This window comes from Fulmarus glacialis, unplaced genomic scaffold (assembly GCF_000690835.1).
Source record: "Fulmarus glacialis isolate BGI_N327 unplaced genomic scaffold, ASM69083v1 Scaffold41129, whole genome shotgun sequence".
Classification (NCBI taxonomy): Eukaryota; Metazoa; Chordata; class Aves; order Procellariiformes; family Procellariidae; genus Fulmarus; species Fulmarus glacialis.
Window position 1 is genome coordinate 1 of NW_009234639.1, and position 26,029 is coordinate 26,029.

General features: G+C 36.5%; 1 protein-coding gene across 1 annotated transcript; it reads left to right on the forward strand.

Annotated features, from left to right (window-relative positions):
- Window positions 1-52: 52 nt before the first annotated feature.
- Window positions 53-21,499, forward strand: ZNF326 (zinc finger protein 326; the record flags this gene model as incomplete). Its single annotated transcript, XM_009585710.1, has 11 exons — window positions 53-123; window positions 6,425-6,551; window positions 8,623-9,028; window positions 11,728-11,926; window positions 13,713-13,747; window positions 14,699-14,786; window positions 17,173-17,287; window positions 18,349-18,496; window positions 18,813-18,912; window positions 20,270-20,400; window positions 21,404-21,499. Coding segments are annotated over exons 1-11 (1,485 nt in total), but the record flags the coding sequence as incomplete, so codon positions are not given.
- Between the last annotated feature and the right edge of the window lie 4,530 nt (window positions 21,500-26,029).

Genomic DNA, 26,029 nt, shown 5'->3' on the forward strand with positions numbered 1-26,029 from the left:
CAGCTCTTGCTAAGCACTAAGTCATTCTCACTGACCCATCCTCTCCAGCTGAAGACAGAGATTGGAGATTCCCAGATACCCCCATGCATTGTGGTGTGAACATGCCCAGTGGGTCAGTCTCAGGTATGAGCTATAAATACGTCTAACCTGTAAAAAGCGTTGGGGCTGAACAGTCAGTGTTGACAAAACAAACGGGTTATTAAAAGTACGTAACATGGTTTGACTGCACATGTTTTCTGGAGGAGTTATAACTGGCTGGGAGCGAGACTTGATTTTCATCTTGGGCATGTCAACATGAACTCCTGCACGTTCCAAATCAAAATTGTGAGATCAAGGAGTGGGGATGGGGGGGGAATACAGACTTTTCTTAGGATGATGCTTTTTGCATAAATCAGTATTTTGTTTTCTTATGGACTACTGTACTTGATTCTTACTACTTCTATTGAAAAGAAAGAGGATGTTTTCCCCTGTTATACAGACATGGAAAAAACAGAACCTGGAACTGCTTGATTTTTGTTTTTGTTTTTGTTTTTTTTTTTTAAGTTTACTTTAACTAAGAGTTTGGGAAGGAATATAGAAAGCATATGAAGTAAATGTGATACAGTAAAAGCTAGCCTTGTTTTTACACTATCAAAAATACCACATAGATACAACAAAAAGGAATACACATATTTTTGTAAGATGATTAAGGTTATGAGTTTAGTAAGACTCAAGAAATGATTTGACATCTCTTGCCAGCATGCAAGCAAGTACTAAAAGGATGTTAATATAAAAAGTTTACCATAAACTGTACCCAAGCTTCATTTACAGATGTCATCAAATAAGTGTTTGCTGTTGGATTTCTTGATACTCTTGCTGGCTGTTATACGGAAATAACACGTTGGATTACAGAAGCATCTTTGACTGCAGTATGATCATATTTATGATACATTCCTTGAGTCTTAGCTTTTTTGCCAATGATATTATTTTGCATTTATCTTTCTTCATGGTAAAATAAATAAATTAAAGCTATGGCCCTGTTTTTAATCTTCTTTATTGATTCCTAATTAAATGTCCATTAGATTTTTAGTAGAAAAGGTTCTTCTTAAGTGGCAGTTTAAGTATCTTATTGGAATATTCACTGTAGCCATTAACCAGAACCTGCTTTTCTGAGATCTGATGACAGTAGTATTAAAGTGAATCCAGGGTCATCCTATGGGAAGTAACCAATCAAATGTATGTTGTACAATTAGATTGTTTCTTTCATGTACCTCTGTAATAATAGTTTTTATTGTGATAATTAAGCTTTCTATTATTTGTAATTATTAAACAAGTTTAATTATGATGTATGCAGCTTGAAACATTTAATATTAATGTTTATGCATTGTATGTACCTTAGTAAGGCATGCATAGTGCTTTGTCATACCCTGATTCTGTACAGTGGGCTAAAGGCTATTTTGTAGGGACCCAGTAGATGGCAATAAAGGATGGATGTTGAGGGTTTTCATCTTTGCCCAGTTTTCATTTGAGTTCTTGGCAAGAAGGTTCCTGTTGGAAACTTTTAGCCAGTGTGAAGCACTTTTCATTGGATGGCTGATGACTGCTGAAATTCCACCATTGTCCCTTGCTGATGACTTGGTTTGAGACAGAGATGACATGGCCTGTAGAATAAATTCTGTTAACATTAACAGAAATATTATTAACTATTCATGTTAGTATTTTGATTACTGTAACTATTGTCCTTTTAATCTGGAAGTGGAAATGGCTTTTGCTGCTATTCCTAAAATTCATCTACATTATTGGATTCGTTCCTTATTTTGCATGGGAATCAATGATGTGTTAAAACTTCTGTATCTAATGACAAGGTTGTGATCTTAAAGCAGGCACGGTGTTATGGAAAAAGTAATGTGCCTGGAAGAAATGTTGCTTACTGTTGCACAATGGATCCTTAAGCTTGTTGTAGTCATTGCGGATTATGAATTTAAAATATAGGGAAATTTAGCTTGTTTCAAGCCTATACTTCTGGGGTTTTTTTATTGTGTAAAGGTTATTTTTATTTTACTGAAGTTTATTTTTTTCAGTTATTATTTATTACTGCAAGATCTTTCTCCTTTCTTATCTTGATAGCCTTTTCATATGCTCCACATGGAGAGCGCTGTTGAAAATGATTTTGTTTCTTTGTGCTGTGAATATGATTTCAATGTTCTTGGATCTTAAGCTTTTTCTTATAAATGGAGTCCTTTGTACCAAGAGATTCTGAGTCTTATCTACTACATGTTTAACTTCCTAGTTCTTTTTCTAAGGAAAATTTGATTTTTCTTTGCTGGCTATTGAGATTTATTTTGCAGCTATTTTAAGTGATCTCTCCACCAGATATGGCTTTTTTTGTAATCTGAAGGAATATACATACATTAACATTTTAATTTGTAAATTGAACTTGTTTTTTAGTGTCCCATTCTTTTTTATTTTAGAGCTAATATTTTTTTTTTCCCCCTTTGACATAACTCTTTTCCCCTTTCCCCTACCCCAGTAGACTTTAGGTATGATCTAGAAATGAAAAGTGAGATTGTTCTTTGCAATTCTATTTCTGTACTTTAATTCAACAGCTCATTCATCCACACCGTGTTTATCCAAGAAGCTGCAGATACCAAAACCTGATTTATTCCTTCAACAAACTCTTTGTTTCAGATGCTTTGTCAGTGCCTTCATCAGTTCAGAGATTTACTCTTTCATTTTTAAACTTTAGGAGCAAATATGAACCGTTTTTTTTTTTTTTTTTTCCTTTTTCACTCGGTAGTATTCATAGATACACAGATACAATATTTCTTCAAAGGTTTCTTTGATAAGCAGTTACTATTTAAACTTAAATGAAGTACTACACTTTTGAATTTTAAGTTTGAGACGCTGCAATACAACTCATGGTGATTCTTCTCTAGTGCTTAAGGTCGTGTTCTCTTAGCATGTGAAACAATTTCACATCTAGTCTGAATAGTTTGCACAGACAGGCAACTTCTGTGCATCTCCACTGGTGGTGACAGCCAGAGCTAACATGACAGTGAACGGGGAGCAGGCTACAGGCAGAGGAAATTGTTCTGTGCGATACAGCTTTTTTTAGTGCTCCATGTCCATCTGTCTTGCTTTAGTTAGTAGAAGAATCAAAAGCGTGAAAGAGGCCAGTGCGAATGGATTCTGATGTCTGTGGTTGTGAGGTTTGTCAACTAATAAGCTATTTACCTTGAGATTGTAATAATTAAAGCTGTGCAAGTGATTATTACTCAGTTACTACATTCAAAAATTGAAATCCTTCTATTTTGGCTCGCCTAAGTGAATATTTACTGTCTTGTACGTTTTCCCCCTTTTTAAGGTAAAGTCTATCAGGAGAACAGACTTTCAGAGTAAAGAAAAGCTTAATGCCTGAAGAAATACTGCACTTCTTAATTTGAATGTGGTATCTTTGTGAAGCTCTGGGTATGAAGTGTAAAATCCATAAATCTTCGGTAAAGTTTACAGCTGACAAAATGACTGAACCAGGAGGCCAGTGGTTGGAATGATGGGTTAACTGTTCAGCAATTTGGAACAGTTAATGAAATAGTTGGAAGGAGATCGTAAGATCACCTTCATTAGGTCAGGTCAAAGATGTGTCTGTCCCACCTCACTAATACCCTGTATGTCACTGTCTGTTTGGAGATGTGGAAGGAATAGTACAAGTACTCCTTTGGTATATTTATACGCCTTCACTGGTTTGCAGCTTGGGGACTTTCTGAATCAGAGACATAGTCTTTGTGTTTGACATCCTTTGAATTTCTTGTCAGTGGATTTATCCAATTTCTGTTTTAAATCCATGTAAATTTTTAGTAACTTCTTGTCACAGAGAGTTCCAGGACTTAAGTATCTGTTTTGTGGAAAAGGATCCAATTAATTTTTTAGCTTGTTATTTTTAAGTTTCATTAGCCACCTCCAATTTCTTGTAGTGGAAAATCGTGCAAGTGATCATCCCTCTTCACTTCTTTGTATCTTTTGTATCCCCTGTTAAACGTTTCCAAATGCGAGTGTATTATAATGTAGGTAAATGCAGTGCAGTGAGTCTGGAAAGGATGGGTAAGTTGTTCACTGTTAGGGAGGAGGTGGTGATGTCCTCAGGGCAGTGATCTGAGGATTTAGGGACTGGCATAGCTCTACAGCAAGACTGCTGATGTTGGATAACATGAACTGTGGATGAGTAAGGAGAGCGTTGAGCAAAAGTGGATGTCAGAAGTTATCCTGTGATTGTAAAACATATTTTAGTATTTGCTTTCATGCTAAAAATTTAAGACTAAAAATTTGTTTCAAAACTATGCTTCAAAACATTTTTTGGAAGAGTTCTTTTGTGTGTGAATGTGTTTGTGTTTCTCCCACTAGCAAACTTCTGGCACATGGACAACACTGGTCACTGCTTACTATGCTGTAATAGGATTGCAGTGGCAGGGATCTTGACAGTATGTTGTGTTCTTCCTCGTTGAATGATTTGATTCACCTCCTCAACTCTTAACCTAATTACTTTTGTGCCATCTCAGAGTCTGTAGATAATAGGGAGCAGGTGAAACTAAGTAAATTATTGGGTGCTTTCAGGTCAGATATTTCAGTTTTCAGAATGTCCGTGTCTTTTGATTAGATATACTGTATTTTAAAAAAAACAAAACCCTTGGATCTGAGATTGACCATGGGATCATCTGACCTTAATGTCTGTGAAACTGAATTTATTTTATTGACTACCTTACTCTTTTTACTCTTTTACATAAAGATGCCTGCATCTTTATGTAGGCAGTCTTGAGGGTATTCCACTGGATTAGGTGGTAGATCATTCAGTCACACCAGAGAGGATTATTAGATGCTTCTATTAGAAGGCTCAGCCATTTCTTTAAAGAGTAACTTTTTGCAGTTTAAGTTGATGCTGTGTGGTGCTACATGATCAGTATTTTGAAAAGCTTTTTTTGTGCTTTGCTGCAGAATTTTTATTGTATGTTCAGAATATGGAAAGGTGCAGTGTGACTTCCATGTTCAAAGTTTTCTTGTTTCAGAAGTATCATCTTTAATTTTTTAGAAAGTACCTGTGATCATTAGGAAAAAAAAAAAAAAACAGCAGGAGATCTTCATTTCTTGGAGTCTCTATTCAGGCATGCTAAGAACATCTGTGTAAAAGTGATACAGTCAGCTCAATACCATTTGCAGAATTCTTGTTGTTGACAGGTGTAAGAAAGTAAATTACAATGGCTGCGTGGTGCTAACAAGAAGCAGGTACAAACAGGAAATAGTGTATATATACTTATTTTCATCACTACAGTTATTTTCATGAAATGATACACACAGAGAATTACTGTGTTTCTTTAAACAGGAAAATTTCTTGTGACTTCAAGTGAGCTTTTTGTCCTGTTATCTTCTGGAAAAGTCAATGGTTTAAACTTGGAGATTTTCAAATGTATAAAATACTCTCTTGTTAGAGTAGACAAGTCTTTGTGTGGTTATATTTTTATCTTCCTGTGTTCACTGTGTTTTCCTTCTCTGCGTTACCTTTTTTGTGAGGCTTGACTTGCCAGGCTTTTTCTGTATTATCCAAAAGTTAGTGTTGGTTGGTACCGGGAAGCAGTTTTGGTCACTAGAATGCCAGTGGAGTGCAAATTGTGCATGCTACAGGAAGACAGTGGATCATACTCGTTATGCAGATCTACGACACTGTTTTAGTGCTTTGAATTTATGAGTGGTTATTTAACCACAACTTTTACATAGGACTTCCAATATTGAGGAAGAAGTTGGTTCTTTTGCCAGGCTTCATTACAAGATACAAAGATGTCATGAAGTGACATCAGTTCAGCTATGAAATACCAACATCTTAGTGCAGTTAGTGAACTGCAACTCAGTGTTGATTTGGGTCGATTTTTGTTCGTGCTAGATTGGAGAAAATTCTTTTCTTTGACTGTAGCCTATGTACAGAGTCTGCAGTGCAGCATGACAGCTTGTAACCTTGACCTAAGGTCTCTGCCAATGTGAGTGAAGGTTTCTTGTGGTGTTGGATAGAGAAAGCAGATGCCTGTGAGCTGTGTGTATTATTAAAGGGAGGGAAGTGGTCTTAATTCTCCGCTAACTTCTGACATATTCTACATTGGGCTTCTCCATTTAATTCTCTTAATTTAACTTGTGTCCAAATTCCAGCTGACGGAACAATAATCCCGAGTTATCCACTACTGGGAAAAACATGAACTGGGTTTCATTTAAGAGGTGCTCAGATAATGACAAAGACACATGGCTTCCCTAAGCACAGTGTCGAAATTGGTTTGCAACTGGCAGTTTTATATTTTGTTTGTAAGCACTGTGGCAAAGAGTAAACTTTTTACTTAAGAATTTAAACTAGATTACTTAATAAGACTTCTTGCTTGCTTTCTTTATAAACATTTTTCTGCTCTTTTTTTAGACATGGACCGTGATTATGGGCATGGAGGCTATGGTGGCCCACGATCCATGGACTCTTACCTTAACCAATCCTATGGGATGGAGAGTCATGGAGGTGGAGGCGGAGGAGGTGGTGGTGGTGGTAACAGGTAAAATAATCCTTCAGTTGTCCCAAGAATTGATCAGATCCAATTTAAGTTTAAATCATTCTGTCTTCTAACTTAAGTGTTCCTGAGGCATGTTGTTACGATTTTGTATGAACACTTTCGTTCTGAGTCTTCATGTTCGATAAATACTGGCAAATACTAAACTGTAAGAGCTAGATTCTTGTAATAATCAGCATTTTTTTGGAAAAGTTTGGCAGTGAAACAATGCGTCTTTGAATGAAAATGGAAAAAGTTTTATTTTTCAGTAATGGCTAGCAATTTGTAGCTGATTGGCCTGACATACCATTTCTGACATAGCAGACTAGACCTAACTGGTTTAGTGCCTTAGACTGAATCTATCAACATTCCGTTTTCAAGGAACATTTAGGGTATGTGTTCTTTGGTTTGAATGTGCAGTGCTCAAATGATCTTGGTATTGAATCTGAAAGTCATGTCCAGATTATTTCATTGGCAGGTACTGATTACACTCAAAACTGTGTGCACATTCTGGGCTGCTTTGTAAGATGGATTGGTCTAAAAATAAAAATTCTGATGCAGTGGTCTTAAAATTGTGTATTTAATGCTAGGATACTATTACCGTTGCTCTTTCAGATAAAAACAGTAGGAAGCAGCTGATTTGATTTAGGTCTTAATATCGTATTCAAAGAAGCATGCTTTTCAGAGTAGTGATTCTATCTTGGAGGAAATAAAATGTGAAGAAAACTTAGATAATCTGATGGTTTTCTTGTGTGCGCCCTTGAATTCTTGTCTGGCTGTAGCCAGACTACTGTATGATTCTTGTCTGTAGTCACTGTGATGCCACTGGGCAAGGACAGTACTAAGTAGGGAGGCTGGAGAAGTGTTGTGTTTTGCTGCACGGTTCTGTTAAACATTTTAGTTAAGTATAATTGTTTAATGATGAACATTAAGATTGACTTAAAAGTCTGAGCAGAGATTCAGGAATGAGCTGTACCTACCATATAGTAATCTGCATATGATTGAGGTTGAATGACTACTTGAACACCGAAATGTCTCTTGCCATGTAACGTTAATATTTTGCATGGGCTCTTTCTGTAGATAGTGTCATTTCCTGTGTAGCTTTGGGTCTTCTGAGACTAACATATTTTAAAATGAAGGCATTCAGTTTACTATAGATACAGTTAGTAGTTTGAGTCTGTTCTAGTTTATATTTTATCAGTCAAGGGGTTGTCTTTCCCAACTCCTGGTGAATCACCTTATTATAACCCTGCAGGGACACTAATGTGTTTCCCTTCGAAGCGGTTACAAATATTGATGATTTCTAGCCTGACTCTCTCCCCCCAGGCAAAGCAAACTCTTGGTAAATAACTAAAGATTTCAGCTCCTTGTTACTCTACTCTGAAATTCCAAGGACTGTTTTCGTGTCCACTGTGCATGCATTGGGTAGACTTTCAAAATCCTAAGTTGCTAGACTTAATGGTCTGCAAGTGAGAGCTGGATACACTGAAGATCATGAACTCTTTGATTGGAAGACTGAATTTTACAGGGAAGAAAATTTCCAGAAAGTACGAATATGAGTGGAAGAGCTCGTGTATTTTTTCTTTTCAAATTAGAACTGTGGGATGTTTAAGACTCACAACTGTACCACTTAAAAAAAAAATTATTTTTTTTTTTCTCAGTTCAGAACTAAGCCGCCTTTTAACTGCTGTTTAACTGTTAGAATACGAGGGCATGATTTTGAATAAAGGAGAGTTTGACTAGCCTATGAATGTCTGCAGGTGATTATTTTCGTGAGACTAGGGCTGGGCTCTAATAATGTTTTAGTAAATAAATGTTGCTGAAAATTTTAAGTAAACAAAGTTCAGGCATACTGAACTTTAGAATTGTTTGTAGCAAAAATGGCTCAGATAGCTTTCTATCTGGTCATAGTGTGATTTGCCCAGCCCTAATCAAGATTAAACAATAACACAACTGTACGGACCAGTATAGTAATAAATTGATTTTAGTTGATAAATGTCAACTGATAACTTGTCTTTTGAAATGTATAACATTAGTAAGCTTACTTTTTTTTCTCCTCACTGTGCAACTTTTCCAGGTTTGGACCTTATGAGTCTTACGACTCCGGGTCTTCTCTGGGTGGGCGAGATCTGTACAGATCTGGCTATGGTTATAATGAACCCGAACAAAGCCGCTTCGGAGGTAGTTATGGTGGTCGATTTGACAACTCCTACCGGAATAGCCTTGACTCTTTCGGAGGTAGAAACCAGGGCGGGTCTAGCTGGGAAGCACCTTACTCCCGTTCAAAATTGAGGCCTGGGTTTATGGAGGACAGAGGAAGAGAGAGTTACTCTTCCTACAGCAGTTTTTCTTCACCCCATATGAAGCCTGCACCTGTAGGCTCTCGGGGGAGAGGAACGCCTGCTTATCCTGAAAGTGGATTTGGAAGCAGAAACTATGATGCTTTTGGAGGACCATCAACAGGCAGAGGCCGAGGCCGAGGAGTAAGTACAGAATCTTTTCAGATTCTTTTCACTAGACACTCTTTTAAACCCTTTCAAGACCACTGCTTTAAAATGAATGCACTGTTCAGTACAGTGTGGGTTTTTTGTCCAAGCAAACTATCATGGTTGACAATGTTGTTTACTCCCTTGAAGCTGTCTTCAAGTAGAACCCAGTCCCTCTTTCTGTTGAAAGTAATGAGTAATAGAAGACTAGTTGATAAGGTTTGTTAAATCTCTCCTTTTGTTTGAAAGGTGAAGATAAAAGTAATAGGTTTGGTCTAAAAGGGATTAAAAGGACTTGCATTTTTCCTTGTAAACACTAGCATCTTTGCTGCTGGTGGGGAAATTCTTGAATATTGTAAAAGTTTAATTCAAAGTCTTTTGAAGTTTTGAGTAGGTTAAAGGTGCAATGTATAAGCAAAAAATAAAACCCAGGTTGTGAATGCTAGAGTAGTTTTTGTTTCCTGTAAAGGTAAAAGTTTAGCTAATTCTTTAGTATGTTGAAACATACTTTATCAAACATCAAGTCTTCTTTTAAACTTAATTCTTACTCTGACTTGTGTATTGGAAGGGTGATGGGGAGGAAATGGCAAAGGTGGGTGGTTAGCAGTTACAGTGATTCTTTTTCAAAATTAAAGCATGGTTAAAGGGGCATCATCAACTTGAAATCAGGTCCTTTCACACAATTGAGATTAATTTCTAGATAGTGTGCCTAGTGATGTTACTTGTATTCATTTTGTTTTGAAGACTTATGTTCTAACTACTTTTCAGTGGATTCCTTTCCAGTGTAGGATGTAAAACCTGTATGTCCAAGAAACAGCGAGATTAACTGTGCACAAAATAGTGGATCACAGTTTGGAGAAGTAATGCTTGATGTTAAATGAGCTAGGGGGGGAAAAATACAGCAAAAGAGAATAAAAAAAAATCCTGACGAAGAATTACTAACTTTAAGTTGATGGTGTCCCTTTATCTTGGTTTTAGAATCCCAATTCTGAATATTTTTTTTTTTTTTAAGCACAAAGAGTTCAGTGAACACTTTTCTGCCTAGGTGTAACTTATCTTTTAAAATTCTTAAGCGTGCCATATTTCTTTGGGAAGCAATTCTTTAACATTAAACCATACAACTTGTTTGTAGCTTGCAGTGTAGAGGAAGATTATTTTTTACTGGGTCTTTTAAATGCCTAATTGTGTGGTGGTTTTGTTCCAGAAAGTCTACTTTACAGCATTCTTGAGTACTGTAGTTGCCATATTCAAATTTTAGCTCAGATTTGCACATGGCTGCTAGCTAGCATGTGGCATGGTATGAGAAATAGATTCTAATCTTTGTTTCTCTGCTTGTGAAGCTGAAAGTGTTAGGTTCTTAAGCTTGGATGCCATCCTTTCAGAACTCATTTAGATCTGAAAGTTTTGTGCAGAGTTACAACCAAGTAGCCTTATTTCTTTTTTGTTTTCCTTTTGAAATTTATCTTTTTAGTCTTTTATGTAATAAAGGAGAATGTAAAGGCTAAACTACTTACCATATGTAAAATGCATTGCACCTTTAATAGATAGACTGACTGTTTAAAAAAAATAGTACTTGAAATTATCCAAGTGCATACTTCATGTCAAATTTACATGTGTACAGTGTAAATGTACATGCTAGGTAGTTCTATAACCATCTCAACTAAATAAATTAACATGGAGATCTTGTGCATGGACTTCTGGTTAAGAAAAGTGCCCGTTTTGGTACATTCTGTCTGTCATTTAAAATTCGCTTAAAAAAAGTCGTACTTATCACGCAGTATGTTGGAGTTATTTTTATGTTCTTTTAACTTTGATAGTGTAATACTAATTCTCTTCTCATGGCAATACAAATATTTCTGCTTATCCAAGTCACCCATCCAGTCAGTGGGCTCTCTTCTGCCCTTTATTAATCAAATAATTGAGTTAATATTACAAAGTATGTTAGCGCTTTTGAGAATATTGCAGCTACCTAAATTCTCCCTCTTCAGATTACTCATTTATTCCATACCTTCAGAGAGGTAACTTTAATAAACAAGTGTCCAGAAATGACTGTACAGCATTTTAGAAATAATAGAAAGGTTTAGTCTTTCAGCTGAATTTTCATTCCTATTGCTGCCACATTTTTGTATTGCTCCCTCCAGGCCCAACTTTTAAATTCTGAATTTATTGAATTCAGTGGAAAGATAAGTAGAAGGAAGAATGAGCTTCCTTCAATTAATCACTGCTCCACACTGGACAACCTTCTTTACTCTGTTTTCTAATAATTTGGCATAATGAAGCTTTTTTTTCTTTCTTTTTTTTTTTTTTTTAACATATGACTGCTGTCTAAAGTGTCGAAAACTGGGTTGGTTAGGTCTGTTTTTTCCCAGAGGGAGAAGTCATTCGTCATCTAGAGAATCTGAAGAGAGGAGCCAAGATGTTAGGCTGAGATATGAACTCTGATAATCATGTTCATTGTCTGGACAATGGTTCTGAATAAGCAGAAACACAGTTTATACATATGTATTCATTCTATTGGACAAACACCCACAAAGCCATTGCACAACACAACATCAAACCAGGAGCTTAAATTTCCCCTGCATTTTGCTCTAGAACACAAATTTTACTTAGTTCACCGTATTATTGTACCAAGTAATTGTTTTATTTCTATTGATTTCATATACTAATACCTTTCTCTTGATTTCACAAATTTTCAGCATATGGGAGACTTTGGAGGAATGCACAGACCTGGAATTGTTGTTGACTATCATAACAAACCCAGTCCTGCAGCAGTTGCTGCAAGAGGAATAAAAAGAAAAATGATACCACAGCCATATAACAAACCTGGTGGGACATTTATCAAGAAACCCAAAATGACAAAACCTATTTTGAAGCTGAGCCAGAAAAAATCACCTAGTAAGTAACAAGTGCCAAAATTCTTAAGTTAAAATTACTATTTTTTTTATTCATTAGGAATTATTTAGTTTTAATATTCAGAAAGAGGGCTGTATGTGCTGTTTTGTAATTCTTCATTTTCTGCCTTTGAAGTACTCCACAACAGATTTTGTGAATTTACTCTTCTAACTCTTCTACTGCAAAGATAATTTGCTGAAGGAAATTGAGTATTTTCATGTGTTCAAATATGTACTGCTGAAGAGTATTTCATTCAGACTTTATAATGATACTTCCTGGAGGCAAATTTTCACCACTGAAAATAATTTCAGATCTCAGGTTGCCTTAAGTGACAGTGCCTGACAAATATTAAAATGTGCCCTTGCACGAGCCTGGCCCTGCTGTCCAAATACTTTTACGGATATAAAAATTAGCACATCAACTGCAATGCAGCTAAAATAAAGGCATAAGATGTGGGTGAAGAGGAGAGGAAAAAGGAGGCAAACTGAGAAAACAGTGAAAATAGTTACAGAATAACTTATGAAAGGCCGTAATTATAAATGAAATGCAGTAATTAAGAGAAGAACTGGAAATATGATAGATAAACTGGAAATATAAATTGCGAAGTATTAGTGGCGCTTAGTTTGTTTAGCTTCCCTAAAGATATCCTACAACTGTAATAATTTTGATATTGCAGGCAAAGCTGGGGAAAAAAATTACTAATGAGGTTTAAATAAATTACTTGCTTTGAGGGAATGTAAACTTTATTAAATATTATGAAAGGCATGTACAGCAGTCAAATTTTAGTTTTTTGTGCATGTAATTTCCTCAGTAATTTGATCTGCAGTGTTTTATATAGTTTGGTTTCAAATCACACCTGAAAAATGTTTAAAATTACTTTAGCTCAAAGCTTGCAAGGAAAATGCACAGACTTGGCAAAAACTTCCACATGAAAATTTTATTTTTGATTTTGTAATTCTAGTTACACTACTGTGTATTCCAAAACTGTTCCCTTAACTTTAGCTTCAAGAGTACTGTAAAAATTTCAGGCACTGGGTGTATAAAACACGTTCCTCTGCCCTTTTGTATAGGGAATGTTATTGCTGGACTCGCCAGCTTTGTTGTGATGAAATGGGTCTGTAAAATACACATCCAGGTATATCAAAGAATTTCATCTCAAAGGTCTCCCTCTTAGCTCTTCTTCTTTCAGTACTTCTGTAGGTTCCTCTTTTCTAAACTACCTTCAGACAGAGCACTTCTAGTTTATTATCTGTTCCCCCTCATTGATTTCCACAATCCAAGGACCAATGTACTACATAATATTGAAGTACTTCAAGAAGTGGAGTAGATAGCACCTACTAGAATGTACTTTAATCAGCGTGTCCTGTGGCTTTGAGATTGGGTGGTTTGATACAATTTTCTGAGACTTGAACTGAAAGGTGCTCTAAGCAATATCACAGAGTTGAAAACTAAAAAGCGGGTAACAACTAACAGAAAATTGGATGCAATTGGTATACAATATATGTATGAAAATATATCTCAAAATTACATTGTTCTTTCAGTCTTGACTTTCTTGTTTTTTTGGAGTTAGATATAGGTGATTGCTTCTAGAAGACTACTTAGTTTATATTCCTAAGAATAACTGATTTTATGTTTAGTAGTATTAGTAAAATGTGATAAATTGTAGATGTAGATAGTCCTAGCTGCATAACAAGCTGAATTTTTTTCCTAAATATCTTATTGCCTTAAAATGAATTGACAGTGACAGCACTTTTGCAGTATTTATTTCTTCCTCATTTTATCTTTATAGACATGAAGACATCTTTCCAGGATTCTACTATAGAGGTAAAGATTCCCAGAATTGGAAAGTGTTTGTGATTCTTTCAGAAGTTTGCAGAGTATACCTTAAGACGAATAATTACTAAGATAGAGTTATAAAAATTAAGCACTTAACTGTACAAATTTTTCTAAACTTAATTTTTTTTTCTTCACTTTATCTAAAACTGTCTTATTTTGTTGGCAGTCTGAAATCCTTACTGATTTTGAGTGAAAGATACAGCTTATGCAGATAGACTGGAAAATGAATTTTAAAGTGGATTTGTAGACCCTACCTATTCTTGTAATGCACGGAGAGCTGTCAACGAACGCTTCTCATGTTGTCATAGGTAGTCAGCCTGAATTCATACGCCTATGACCTGCTTGGGTGGGTTGAGAAATTAAGTACAAAATGACAGGGAGATTACTAAACAGCAGTGAGGAAGAATGGATAAGGCATAAGACACATAAAGGAGAGAGGGTAAATAAAAAAAGAACCAGTGTTGACAGGTGTTTACTGATAGGGTACAAAGATTAGTTCCCACCTACAGAAAGATCAGTTGCAACAATATGTGAGAATGTGATTAGTAAGCTAAGCTTGTATATATATCCAGGTCCCATGTTGAAAGACTGGAATGATATTTTCCTTCTTTTTGAGTGGAGGTATTAACATATTCTCAACTAAGTATTTGAAAGTCTGAATTGGAAGTCAGAATATTCATGTAGAAGACAGTGAGAATTTTGATTGTGAAACTAATTCACAAAGACTTAAGGCATTAAGGAGGAATGCATAGCTTGAAGTGTTTGTACATTGAATCTAACTAGATACTCAATTTGCTTTCTTCCGTTGTCATATTTGACAAAAATAGCAAGTAACAGATATTGGAAATAAAGTAATTTGCACAGTCTTTTTCTGGATTTAGAATGGCATTCTTTTGTTGTTTTTTTTCCTTACAAAATTTATGGATTTGACTTTATTAGGAAATTGAAGTGGACACAAGTGGTGCAGTTGTTATATATGAAGACTTTACAAGAGATGCTTATGATCTTGGATATCAGACTTTCGGAGGTAAGTCAGTTTGCTTTGTCAGGTAAGGTATTGTAGGTATTGTATTTGTGTGACTTTGAGTGAATAGATTTAGTAAGCCTGTGTGTATGATCTGTAATATTTACTGAGTAGCATGACTTTTTTTTTTCCCCCCCAAGAGTTTATAAATTTAGGCCATGGAGATGATTGATTGTAACACCCATCCATCACTTGTTTTGTTCCTTACATGCTTATTGTCTCTCTGCTTTCTGATCATCTCTGTATGTTGTTGTTGTTGTTTGACTTGGTTTAATTTTTGTGAAATTAATGTAAATGGTCTTCTATACTGACTGCCATTCCATTGCTTAAACGTTGTTTATCCCACCAGTTCCTCACCCATACCCTATTATTTATCTCACTAGCTGATCAACCTCGCCTTTAAGTCCTAGGTGAGTCACTTTTATAAAAGTGGATTTAGTTAACTCAGAGAGCTGTTCTCAAGAACACAGGGTCTATTTCATGTGCAGTCTTAATGAAACAGGTTAATTATTAGTTTACATAAAATCAGTTAAAGTGTATATTAACTGTACTGATTTTAAACACATACACAAAGAAATGCAGTGTTAAGACAAACTATTTTTAGTCCCCTTTCCCTTGTGTGCTGTCCTATTGCATATGTAGTCTAATCTGATGGTAAGAGGTGCTGGAAATTTGCAGCCAATTGATCAGAATTTCTTTTATTGAAATAGTAGTACTTTTTTTTCTTTTTTTTAATTGTGTGGGTTTTTTTTGATTTTAAAAGTTTGCATAAGTGCATTGAAGGAAAGCGGGAGCGTCACTGGGGAGTTTATATGTAGATTCAGGCTTCCATTCCCCGGCTTGTAACAGGACAGGCACTTGAATTTGTGAGCTTGAGGGGTAAGATACAGGCCATTTCACTCCACAGAATGTCATACTGGATGATTTTTACAGCAGTAAAACAAGTGATCTTTTCCTCATTTCCAGGGTTGGTGGTAAGGCACTGAGTGAAATTTTAAATCCTGACATCAGTAATGGGAATTGGCTCTGTGGGTGGGTGTTTGTTTTTTGTTTTCAAATTGAATTAAAAAACTAAAAAAAAAAATCTTTTGGATAGGAGTTTTTCTCCTCTCTGGATCAGAGTAATTTTTGAAACTCTTTGCTACAAAATGAAAAACCTGGGGGATGAAGTGTAAGCTGTTAGTTGGTGGAAACGTTTTCAGTACTCAGTGACACTTCCAGACCCATAGAGCTTTTTGCAAGTCATATTTTTTTTGCATTGTGCTGCTGTATGTTCCTTTCTGTTGCTATTGGGATGGAGGCAGATTTTATGGAGGCTGATGTCTCTGCTAAGGTTGAACTGCAAAAGAAAACTAAGTGATCCTCTTTTTCCTGCTCTAAAACTAGTCACTGAATAATGTTCTAATTGTTTCCTTTGTCCATAGGCTTTTAAAGCAGACATAGGAAAGGCAAACATAAGTACGCTTGTGCAAAAAGTCAATGTCCTTAGAAGTCTTTCATGTTGCAAAACTAATTTCTAGTCATTTATTTGTTTGCGTTCTTACTTACATGCCAGGTGATAATTTAATGAAGTTCTTCTTTGAAGGTTGGGTTGGGTTTTTGTTGTGTGGTTGGGCTGTGTGGGGAGGGGTGTTTTTTGGGGGGGCGGGCCCTCAGCTGGTTCTTCCTTCACTGGTTTATTTCTTCAGCTGAAAATCTTTGGAACATTCTTCGGTGAAATCAAGCTAAGTCTAGTGGGGAAAAAATAATAAAGTTGTTGAAGTTCAGATTGGGTTCCATACCTTAATGAAACACTGCCTTGTCTCCTTTATGAGAACCTCTGCTTTTGGTTTTGGAAACTGCCTCCTCAGCAGAAGAGAATGGCTTTAGATAGTTTCTTTTTATGTAAGGGAATTGTAGCAATGGTGTTCTAAACCCGTGGAGAGTTTTAAATAATGTGTTTTTCCCCATGGACCCCCGGTACCCTTTCCTGGTCATTTACTTGAAGAGGCCTTTAATAACTAGGCATAACAGGGTAGGGTTTGCTTTAACTCTGAATTTCCTTACTTTTATGAATGTAATCTAGAGTGTAACCCCTAAACTACTAAGTTAGCATTGTTGGAAGCAAATGTTTAAATTGGTTGTCTTTAGAGGAGGAAAACAAAGCAAAACTTCTATGGCATTTAAATAAGCCATTGAACCACTGTGGTATAGGGTCTTTGCATTTTAAGGTATTTGTGGAGGAGACGGGGAAGATGGATACTTTGACTGGGGTTTGAGGTTTTTCTGGTTTTGGGTATTGGTTTGTTTTTGGGTTTGTCTTTTCCTGGGTTTTTGTTTTTGTTGGGGGTTTTTTGTTTGGTTTTTTTTTGGAACATAATGTTTTAAAATCCTTCTATTGTATGTTAAGATGGCAAAGGAGAAGTTAAAAGTGAGGAAGAAGAAAAGCGGCGAATTGAGGCCAGAAGAGAGAAGCAAAGGCGTAGAAGGGAAAAAAACAGTGAAAAATACGGTGATGGATACAGGTTTGTGCTATAACTTCTGTCTTGTGTGCAGTGTTTTTCTTCCCCTTTTTCCTTCTGTAAGAATATGTTCTCTTTCCTGAAAGACCCTTTGGACTGATTTTAGGAAAATAAAATGCAACGAAGAAACCACCAAAAAACCTACCCCCTGCCACCCTCCAAACCCCCCAACCCCCCAAAACCCCCCCAAAACCTAACCCAAACAAACAAAAAAACCTCAAACCAAAACCCAGCACCCAAATCCTGTGGCTTGGAAGACTGGATGTTTCACTGGGCCTCTGCTGTATCAGAAATTACACAATTTCCTAACCCCTTCTCCCCCACAAGTGCATCAGTGCACACTTGAGAAACAGCTTAGAATGATACTGCTTTTGAAGTATATATTTCAGTTAAATATATATTCATGCTGACTTAATAAGCTGTTAGAAATTGACTTTATTCTGGTTTTATATGTATGGTGAGCTATTTTATAGCAAAAATAAGCAGGTAGTTCTGTAACTTTTCTTAGTCTTGCCACAGGCAAGCGGGCTAATGGCCAGCACTGTTCAAAATGGTTCTGTGTCAGTGCAGTATATGATCATAGCATTAGTGCCTTTTCCTCGTTGTACTGAGGAGGCCATATTTCTTTATAAAGATTATATAGTTTTGTATGGAAAATGAGCTTTAAATTAATTCTTTTGACTATTTGTAGTTAGGAAATCGTGGACTGGCTTGACTATTAGAAGTACTACAAAAGGTGACAGAAACTAGAGAGCTATGATAGATACGCTCACAGAATAATGTGGCTTTTGAATGGCTAGCTTCTGATTTCAGCAGCTTTCGTCCTCTGCATAGATAATTCATAGATAATTCTGAGACTGGCCTGATTTATATTTGGTTCTTGTAGCAGTACCCTTCATAATGGTAAAATACTGGAATTTTTTTTTCTTTTTCACTTAGACTTCTTTAAAGAATGCTTTTCCCATTCCTTTTCTGATTAGGCTTGCCAAGTCCTCATACTTCTGAGGAGAGAAGGAAAAAAGTTTCTTTAATGGTAATATTATTTAATGTATTTCTCTTGGTAGAATGGCGTTTACTTGCTCATTTTGCAAATTTCGAACATTTGAGGAAAAAGAAATTGAGTCACATCTGGAGAGTGCAGCTCACCAGGAAACATTGGATCATATCCAGAAGCAAACGAAATTTGACAAAGTAGTGATGGAATTTCTTCATGTAAGACAACTGTTTTTTGATTTATATAATACTTTTACATTAGAGTGTAGTTACAATTTACCATTTATCTTCAAAATGTGCTTAATTTATCTTCGTTACTCGTTTTGCAGATGACTTTTGATAAGTTGAAGCAAATTCAGAGTCTGTAAAATAGCATTACTTTTACAATTAAAAGTAGTGCCTTAAGAAGGAACAGCAATTAATTGCAATTTATTACAGAGCTATTCTGAGTAATATTTTAATTATAGGTGCCCACTGGAATATAAACATTCGTACATCAAGTGTGTTACAATTTTTTTTTTCTGATTCTCTGTAGGAGTGTATGGTGAATAAATTCAAGAAGACAGCTATGCGTAAGCAACAGACGAGTAACCAAACGGAAAATGCTCAAGCTGCTGAAAAAGATATAATGGAAGGTGAGTAATGCTTTTTATGTGAAAGTGCATACTGTGGAGCTCTGCTTGTCCTTTTCTCCTTTCATTCTTCTTCGAATTTGATAAAATGTTTGGATTAAAATGATTAGTTTTCACACCTCTTCTGTACCTGGTTGGGATTCCTTGCTTCATTTTGGTTATAATGTGGAATGTAAGCACAATGGGAGATAGCATTATTTATGTTTGCTATCCAGGTAGCCTTGTCAGAAAGTAAGATAACATTGTGCTAGGTACTTGACAAACAGAATTATGTGGGCTTTGCCACAGTCTTACTCAGTATAATGCATGAGGACTGGCAACAGGTGGATGCAGATAGATTGAAAGAGAGTGTGTAATAAAGCAGTAAGGTGATAATTGTCAAGTATGATGGCAAGGATCTGGATAATGTAAGGCATAGTTGCTGTGGTTTTGAGGGACACTGAGAAAAAGAGGAGTTTGAGCACTTTCTTGGCTATCCAAGATGCATCTTGGCCTGAATTTTTTTCCCCTTGGCTGCCCTGCAGGCAGTTTTCTAGAACATTTTTTGTGTCCCTACCTTGCTGTGCCATATCCTTCCACTTTATCCTTTGCTTGAGGACTTTCAAAAGATTTGCTAGGGGGACATCTTTTGAGTACCTTTACTTTAGGCAGTAACTGTATTTGGATATTACCTTAATTTGAATTTAAATGCTAAAAGCTACTTAAAAATGGATATAGCTGACATCTTAACAATCTCCCAAATTCTTTTTGTGTACTTTCCTTAAGTACTGCAGGGCCTGTTTGCCTTTATGATCAGAATGATCTGTTGGCAAGGTAATATTTAAATTTGCAAGAGGAATTGGATTCATGTGCTTCTTCCTGGTGGTGAGGGGAGGCAAGGAAATAAATCAGTTGTTCTTATGAGGGGTAAGGTAAATCCAACTGCTTTGGTGAAGCTTTATTTTTTTGTATCAAAATGTGTATTATTAAGAATATTAGTTACTGTTGATTTTAAATAGATGGCATTTTTGTACATTAAATAGTTCAATTTGATTGTTGTATCATTTTTATTTCCCTCTATTTAGGCAGGTAGGTGTTCATATATCATAAGTCAGGTAGCAAACATAATTGCCTGGGTCTCATATGTAGTCTATGGAGAGAAGGAGTAGGGAATGTCCAAGTGAAAAACATCCTCCTTCAAGATTGCCTGCAGAGAGCCTAATTTTCATGCCTGAATTTGGGTGAATATTTTCCTGTGGTTGAGTTTGACATGTTTAACAACTGAGAGCTCTAATTTTCTGTATAAAACAACCAATCCCCTCTTCCACTTCCCTAGAATAACATGTTTTGTGTTAATGATTTGTTGCATCTTCTTTGGCAGGGGTTACTGCTGATGACCATATGATGAAAGTTGAGACTGTTCACTGCAGTGCTTGCAGTGTGTATGTTCCCGCATTACACAGTTCTGTTCAGCAGCACTTAAAATCTCCCGATCACACAAAAGGAAAACAAGTAAGATATGACATTTTATTTAAAAAAAAAAACAAAACACCAAAGCAAGCATAATCTAATAGTAGGTGAGAAGTGCTATGGTACTCGGTGCAAGTAATTTCTAAGTTCTTGTTGGTGGTGTTCTCTAGAAAGCCAGAATGTCCTTGTTACACTTTGTAAACATAATGTCTCATGAAGCAGCCAGCGCTTAAGCGCCCCCAGTTAATGAAATGTTGGTGTGCTTAATAGCTGGCAGTAGTAAGTCCTGAGAAGTTTACCAGGAATGACTTCTTTATTTTATCAGAATTTTTTCTACTGCCATTAAGTGTTGGAAAGATTTTGTTATTCAAATTGCAAAACATAATACATACATTTCCAGCAAGATAACAAACCTGGTGTCTTTGGTTTTTTTTGCTTGGCTACTATCTGTTTAATTTGAAGAAAAGCGAGAGCAGAGTAGTATGGAATTGGTCCCTGTTAGAATTTATAATGATACACTTTTAAGGTTGGTAGAAGGGTTGAAAGAGTAGTGCGAATGGAAAAAAATCATGGTTGTCATAGTAAGCAAGATTGCCAAAGTAATGTTTTGTTTATATATGAGCTTCTGTGATTATGAAATATCATAGAATAGTTTGGGTTGGAAGGGACCTTTAAAGGTCATCTAGTTCAACCCCCCTGCAATGAGCAGAGACATCTTCAACAATATATTAGGCTGTGATGGAAAAGCCTGCGTGTTATCTGTAGATGAGAACAGGTAACTGTGGTTGTAGACAGCTGTGTGTTTGTAGTTCATTATATAAGCAAGACGTGAATATATCTTTTGATTAAGCTAAAGCAACAAACTATAAACACTACCAAACTTCATTGAGCTTATTATGTTGTTTGGACTTAAATGCTAGTAATGAGCATTTCATGCTGTAATACGTTCATTATTTTCCTTTCAGAAACTTACCATGAATTCGAATTTGTGTGACAATTGGAATTAGGTGCAGGATAATTATTCACTGTAAAATTTGTTTCCTAGGCCTACAGAGAACAAATAAAAAGGGAGAGTGTTCTTACTGCCACCAGTATCTTGAATAATCCTATAGTCAAGGCACGATACGAGCTGTATGTGAAGGTAAGATGCAGGTGGAAAAAATGCCATCTGTAACGTTTGCTATACCACTATTTTCTCCATGCTGATAGAGTTTAACCTCAGTGCTCTGTCTTCTGTTACTGCCTTCCAGGTAGCTCACAGATTGAATATACTTTTAATGTATTTTACCAGTCTCAGATCATTGTCTAAGATAACTTCATTTGCAGAAAAAATTACCACTTTCAGATTTACCAGCTTTTGGTTTTTGTTTACCGTTTATATGCGTATCTAGTAAATTTTTAATTAGATGCTCTTATAAAAAAAAAAAGCAAGCTTTAGGAAAGCATCAGTAGTGTCTTTAACTCTAATACATCATACTAACTGTAGAGCACAAAACACATTACAAATGAGTCAATCTTAACCTTTAGAAGCAAAGGCTCCAGTGTGTGGCTTTGTACTAAAGTACAGTGCACGCATTACTCAGCTACTTTTTTTCCATAGAATTTCTAGGATTCATGGCAGCATACAAAAAACGAAAGCTTAGAATAGTAGTTGTCATGATCAGATAATTTAAAAGGCATGGTAGCCTATGTTGCAGATGCATGGCCCAAGAAACATATGTGAATTCATTTTAGCAAAATGTGGGTTTTTTCTTCTGGGCCAGTGAAGTGACTTTTTCTGTAGTACCATAGTTGTTATTTCTGGTAGTTATTTTTAATTGGTTTATAATTTTGCGTGTGCCTAAACAATAGATTCTTTCAATCAAAGCAATGTTGTATTCCAGAAATACGACAAGGTGTGAGCCAATGCAGAAGTTAATTGTGATTTAAAATGTCAAATTAGTCATGTCCTGCAAAATTGGTTGGGTGCGTGAATCAGTTTCAGACAACTGTTCTATATCTGTTAAGAAAACATAGCAAATGACCAGATACCACAGCCTGGAGTATCTGCGTGTATTTCCAGCCATCTCTTCTGGTGTTCCATATGGCCTGGTACAGCCCCCTAGTGGAGGACTGGTAAAAGGAGGAATGCAAATTTGCCATTCTTCAGTTGGAAAACTGAGGAAGATAAAATTTGCAAGATTGTCTTTGCAAGGAGACCGCTGACCTTTTCAGAATGCCTAGCACTGGTATTTCCTGGGGTGGATTGAACTTAGTGCACTTCCAGCAGCACCTGCTCAGTGAGATATATCTGGCTTCTGGTTATGCAAATCCCTCTCATCCTAATCCAAATGTGTAATCGACTGCAGACTGAAGGAGTCTAGTTTTATTATACAGCGTGTGATGAATCGGAGCGTGCGATGCATGCATTTGGTGCCTGCGGTCTTCCAGGAGAGTGGGAAATCCTTGTTACAGCCAAAAATAGCTTGCTTTGAAATGAAGGGCAGACTGGCTTGGGGAAACCCCCCTCCCTACCCTCCAACCAAAAACAACCAACCAACCAACCAACCAAAAACACCATCCAAAAAACCCAAACCCAACATTGTTTTGGAAAATGTTGTCTACCCTGCATATGCAGCTTGGAAGGAGGAAATTCAGAGCAGGGAAGACTCTGCGAGGCTGTCGCAAAGGCAGGTCATCAACATCACAAATGCCTCTGACAAAAGAAGAACAAAATTGCAGGTCAGCAACTCCTGATTTTTATGCATCCCTATTGATACAGTTTGACATGAGCAAAAAAGATTAAAGACTTTTTTTTTCCTTTTCTATTACACTGCTGGATTTCTGTGTGCATATGGGGAAGTTTATTCTTTTAATATGTGGCCTGGAAGAGGTGCATATCCCTAATAGAGTTGAATTAGGAAAAGTTCTTTTTCTGTTGAGGCCAATACTGCCTTCTAGAACCACACCCTGCCGAGAGGAATAGTCATCCACCTCTTTACTACAACCAGTATTTGGGACCCACCTTCCCCCATTGTGTGAAAAATTCTGCTTAAGCCGTTTTGGTTGCCCTGTGGAGCTACTGCTTGGAGGATGACAATTTAATGTAATTTGGGTTGATTGGCTGGCTGACACCTGGCAGCAGGTGATCAATTTTGAGGATATTTGCTGCATGTTGCATTGTGTAAGACCTTCCAAGGTTGAAAGCTCTGGGTAATGTTTGACTGAAAATGAGGGAGTGGATCATGATTTCTTGTCTGGAGTAAGCTAATTGACAGTCAATAACAACTGCTGTTTTACTTGGGACACCTTGGCTACTTCTTTTGAGTAGAACGCTATTCTGTCTGTGACTTATTCCTCTACCCAATGCTTAATGGAAAAATCTCTTCTGCCCTTTGATTTAATCTTCTCTCTAACTAGACACTGCTTCACAAGTTGTTTGCTGTATGTGCAAAAGGAAAGAAAGCAAATAGATGCATTCATTTTAAACAAACTTACAGCTTCAAATGTGCCATTCTACAAACACTCGACTTCCATTTTTCTTTAACTACATGTTTCTAGTTTGCACTGTGAAAAGGAAAGCAGAAAGAAAATTTTTTTTGGCTGTAAACATTTTCAAATATTTTCATATATAACCATTTAATTATGAAGTCAGTTTTAGATTTTCAAATTTCACAGCAAAATCTTTTTAAGAAGTAAGTGCAAACTTTGTAGTATTTACCTGTACGTGCTAAATAAGTATGCATACTTGAACTGGAATCTTTCAGCTAGTTCTGTAAGCTTGGACACATCAGCTGTAGCAAAGGTGTAAAGGTTAAATCGCCCTTGGTAATTTTCACTGAATTAAGCTATCTTTTTAATTTTTCATTTTTTATTAACATGGTAAAGGTGCCTGTGATGTCCACTGAAAATGGAAGGATCTATATGGAGTTAGCTTAAGATAATCCCTCATGTGTTGGGTGTGGGTTTTTTGTTTGTTTCAAGCCATTTGCAATTAGTGTCCCAGCTCCACAGAAAACAGCTTCAGTAAATTAGATGATGTGGCTCTAGAAGAGCTGGTGTTTCATAAAGGCTCTGATCTTTGTTATGCTTCTGGTCAGTGGCTAGAGTTATGAACGGAAAGGAAAAAACAAAGGTCCAGATAGGTCTTGACAGCCACAGCCGATGATGAGTGCAACAAGAATCATAATGCTGGAAAATAGCGTTTCTTAAAGGTGGCCTTCTTAATTTACTAATGCAGCTTCCTTGGATCTGTTAGTATTGGAATAACTGTCATATGTACCGTTCTTTCAGTCTTCTACTGGACCCCACTGTTAGGACTATCATTTCCTGTATCGTGTCTTCTGTCACAAAGTGCTGCTTCTGCTTTGGAGCTGGTGTCTGTATTGTTGGAAACTTCTCCATTCAGTTTCTAGAAAACCACTGTACCAGAACTGAGGTTTCCAGTCATCAAAACTTGCATGTGATCTTTATGATGCTAATGGTGCTGGTGACCATCTTTTACACTATCTTATTCCATGTTTTTTTTTGATTCCTATATTTGAAAATCCAAATCAGTGCTTAAATTAACAGCATATTGTTTGCATCCTCTCCTTTGCATGCAAGGAACCTTTCCTCTTAATCTTTTTGATATCTTCATCATAGATATTTTAATCAAAGAACCTCGAAAGGATTGTTTCTTACCATGGCCATTCTTTTAAAGAGCTCTGTGTTTCCCCAGTGTTGGTCTTGTGTGGTATCTGTTTGAGCTTCCAGTGTACTCTTTGTATGCTTTTTTAAAGTTCTTCATTTCTCCTTATTCTCCTACATCCATATTGTAAAGAGGGGGAAAGGGGGAAAATCCACCACAACCCACCTGCAGGCCACTCTGAAACAATCATCTTAGAGGTTTTATGAACCTGTAGCAAGTCCCTTTATAATAAGGAGGAAAAAAAGACGGTCTTGTCTCTCAGGCAAAAAGTTACCACTTGATGAAGTCATGACTGTCTCTAATTTTGGACCATTTAGAACTTCATAGATAGAATGATGTCTACGATTAAAAGCTGCTTGGATGTTGCTTAAGCGGTTGCATCATAGAGGTTGACATTTTCTGTCACTGTATCTCAGAACGGTTCATCATGTGTATTAGTGAAGGCATTCTAAAGTTTACCAGTTAGGTAGGCAGACTTTGGTATCCTTTGGGGTCAGGTTTGTGAGACCTGTTATAAATAGATACAGAGAGTGGTTTCTGGGGACATTTGAATCCCGAAGCTTTGCTTGTAAATACCAGTTCAGTCTTAAGCTTTCTCTGCAATTTAAATATTCTAGAGACAAGGAACCCAAAGAATGCATCTCTTGGGAATAAACTGCTTACCTGCTTGTGTTTTTATGCTCTGTAGGCATCATAAAGTCTTTCTGCAGCAGTTCATGGTGTGCCTGTGTTCTTGTTTTCTGGGTTTTTTTGTTCTGTTTTTTAAAGCCATCTGGGAAGATGTGTGGCTGTCAAAATCAACTAGCATCAAAATTGGCTCTGCATGCTGTGCTGGATGCCTCTGATGCTACATCACTGGAAAAGAGCGCAGTTGTTAGGATCTTCCCCTTGAGGGCAGTAACTTTCTCCTTAGTTTGAGAACTTGAAAAGTGCATTTTTCTCTGAAAAAACAGTTAGGGAAAGCAACTTAATTTTTTTTGTTATTATATATATATAATATAT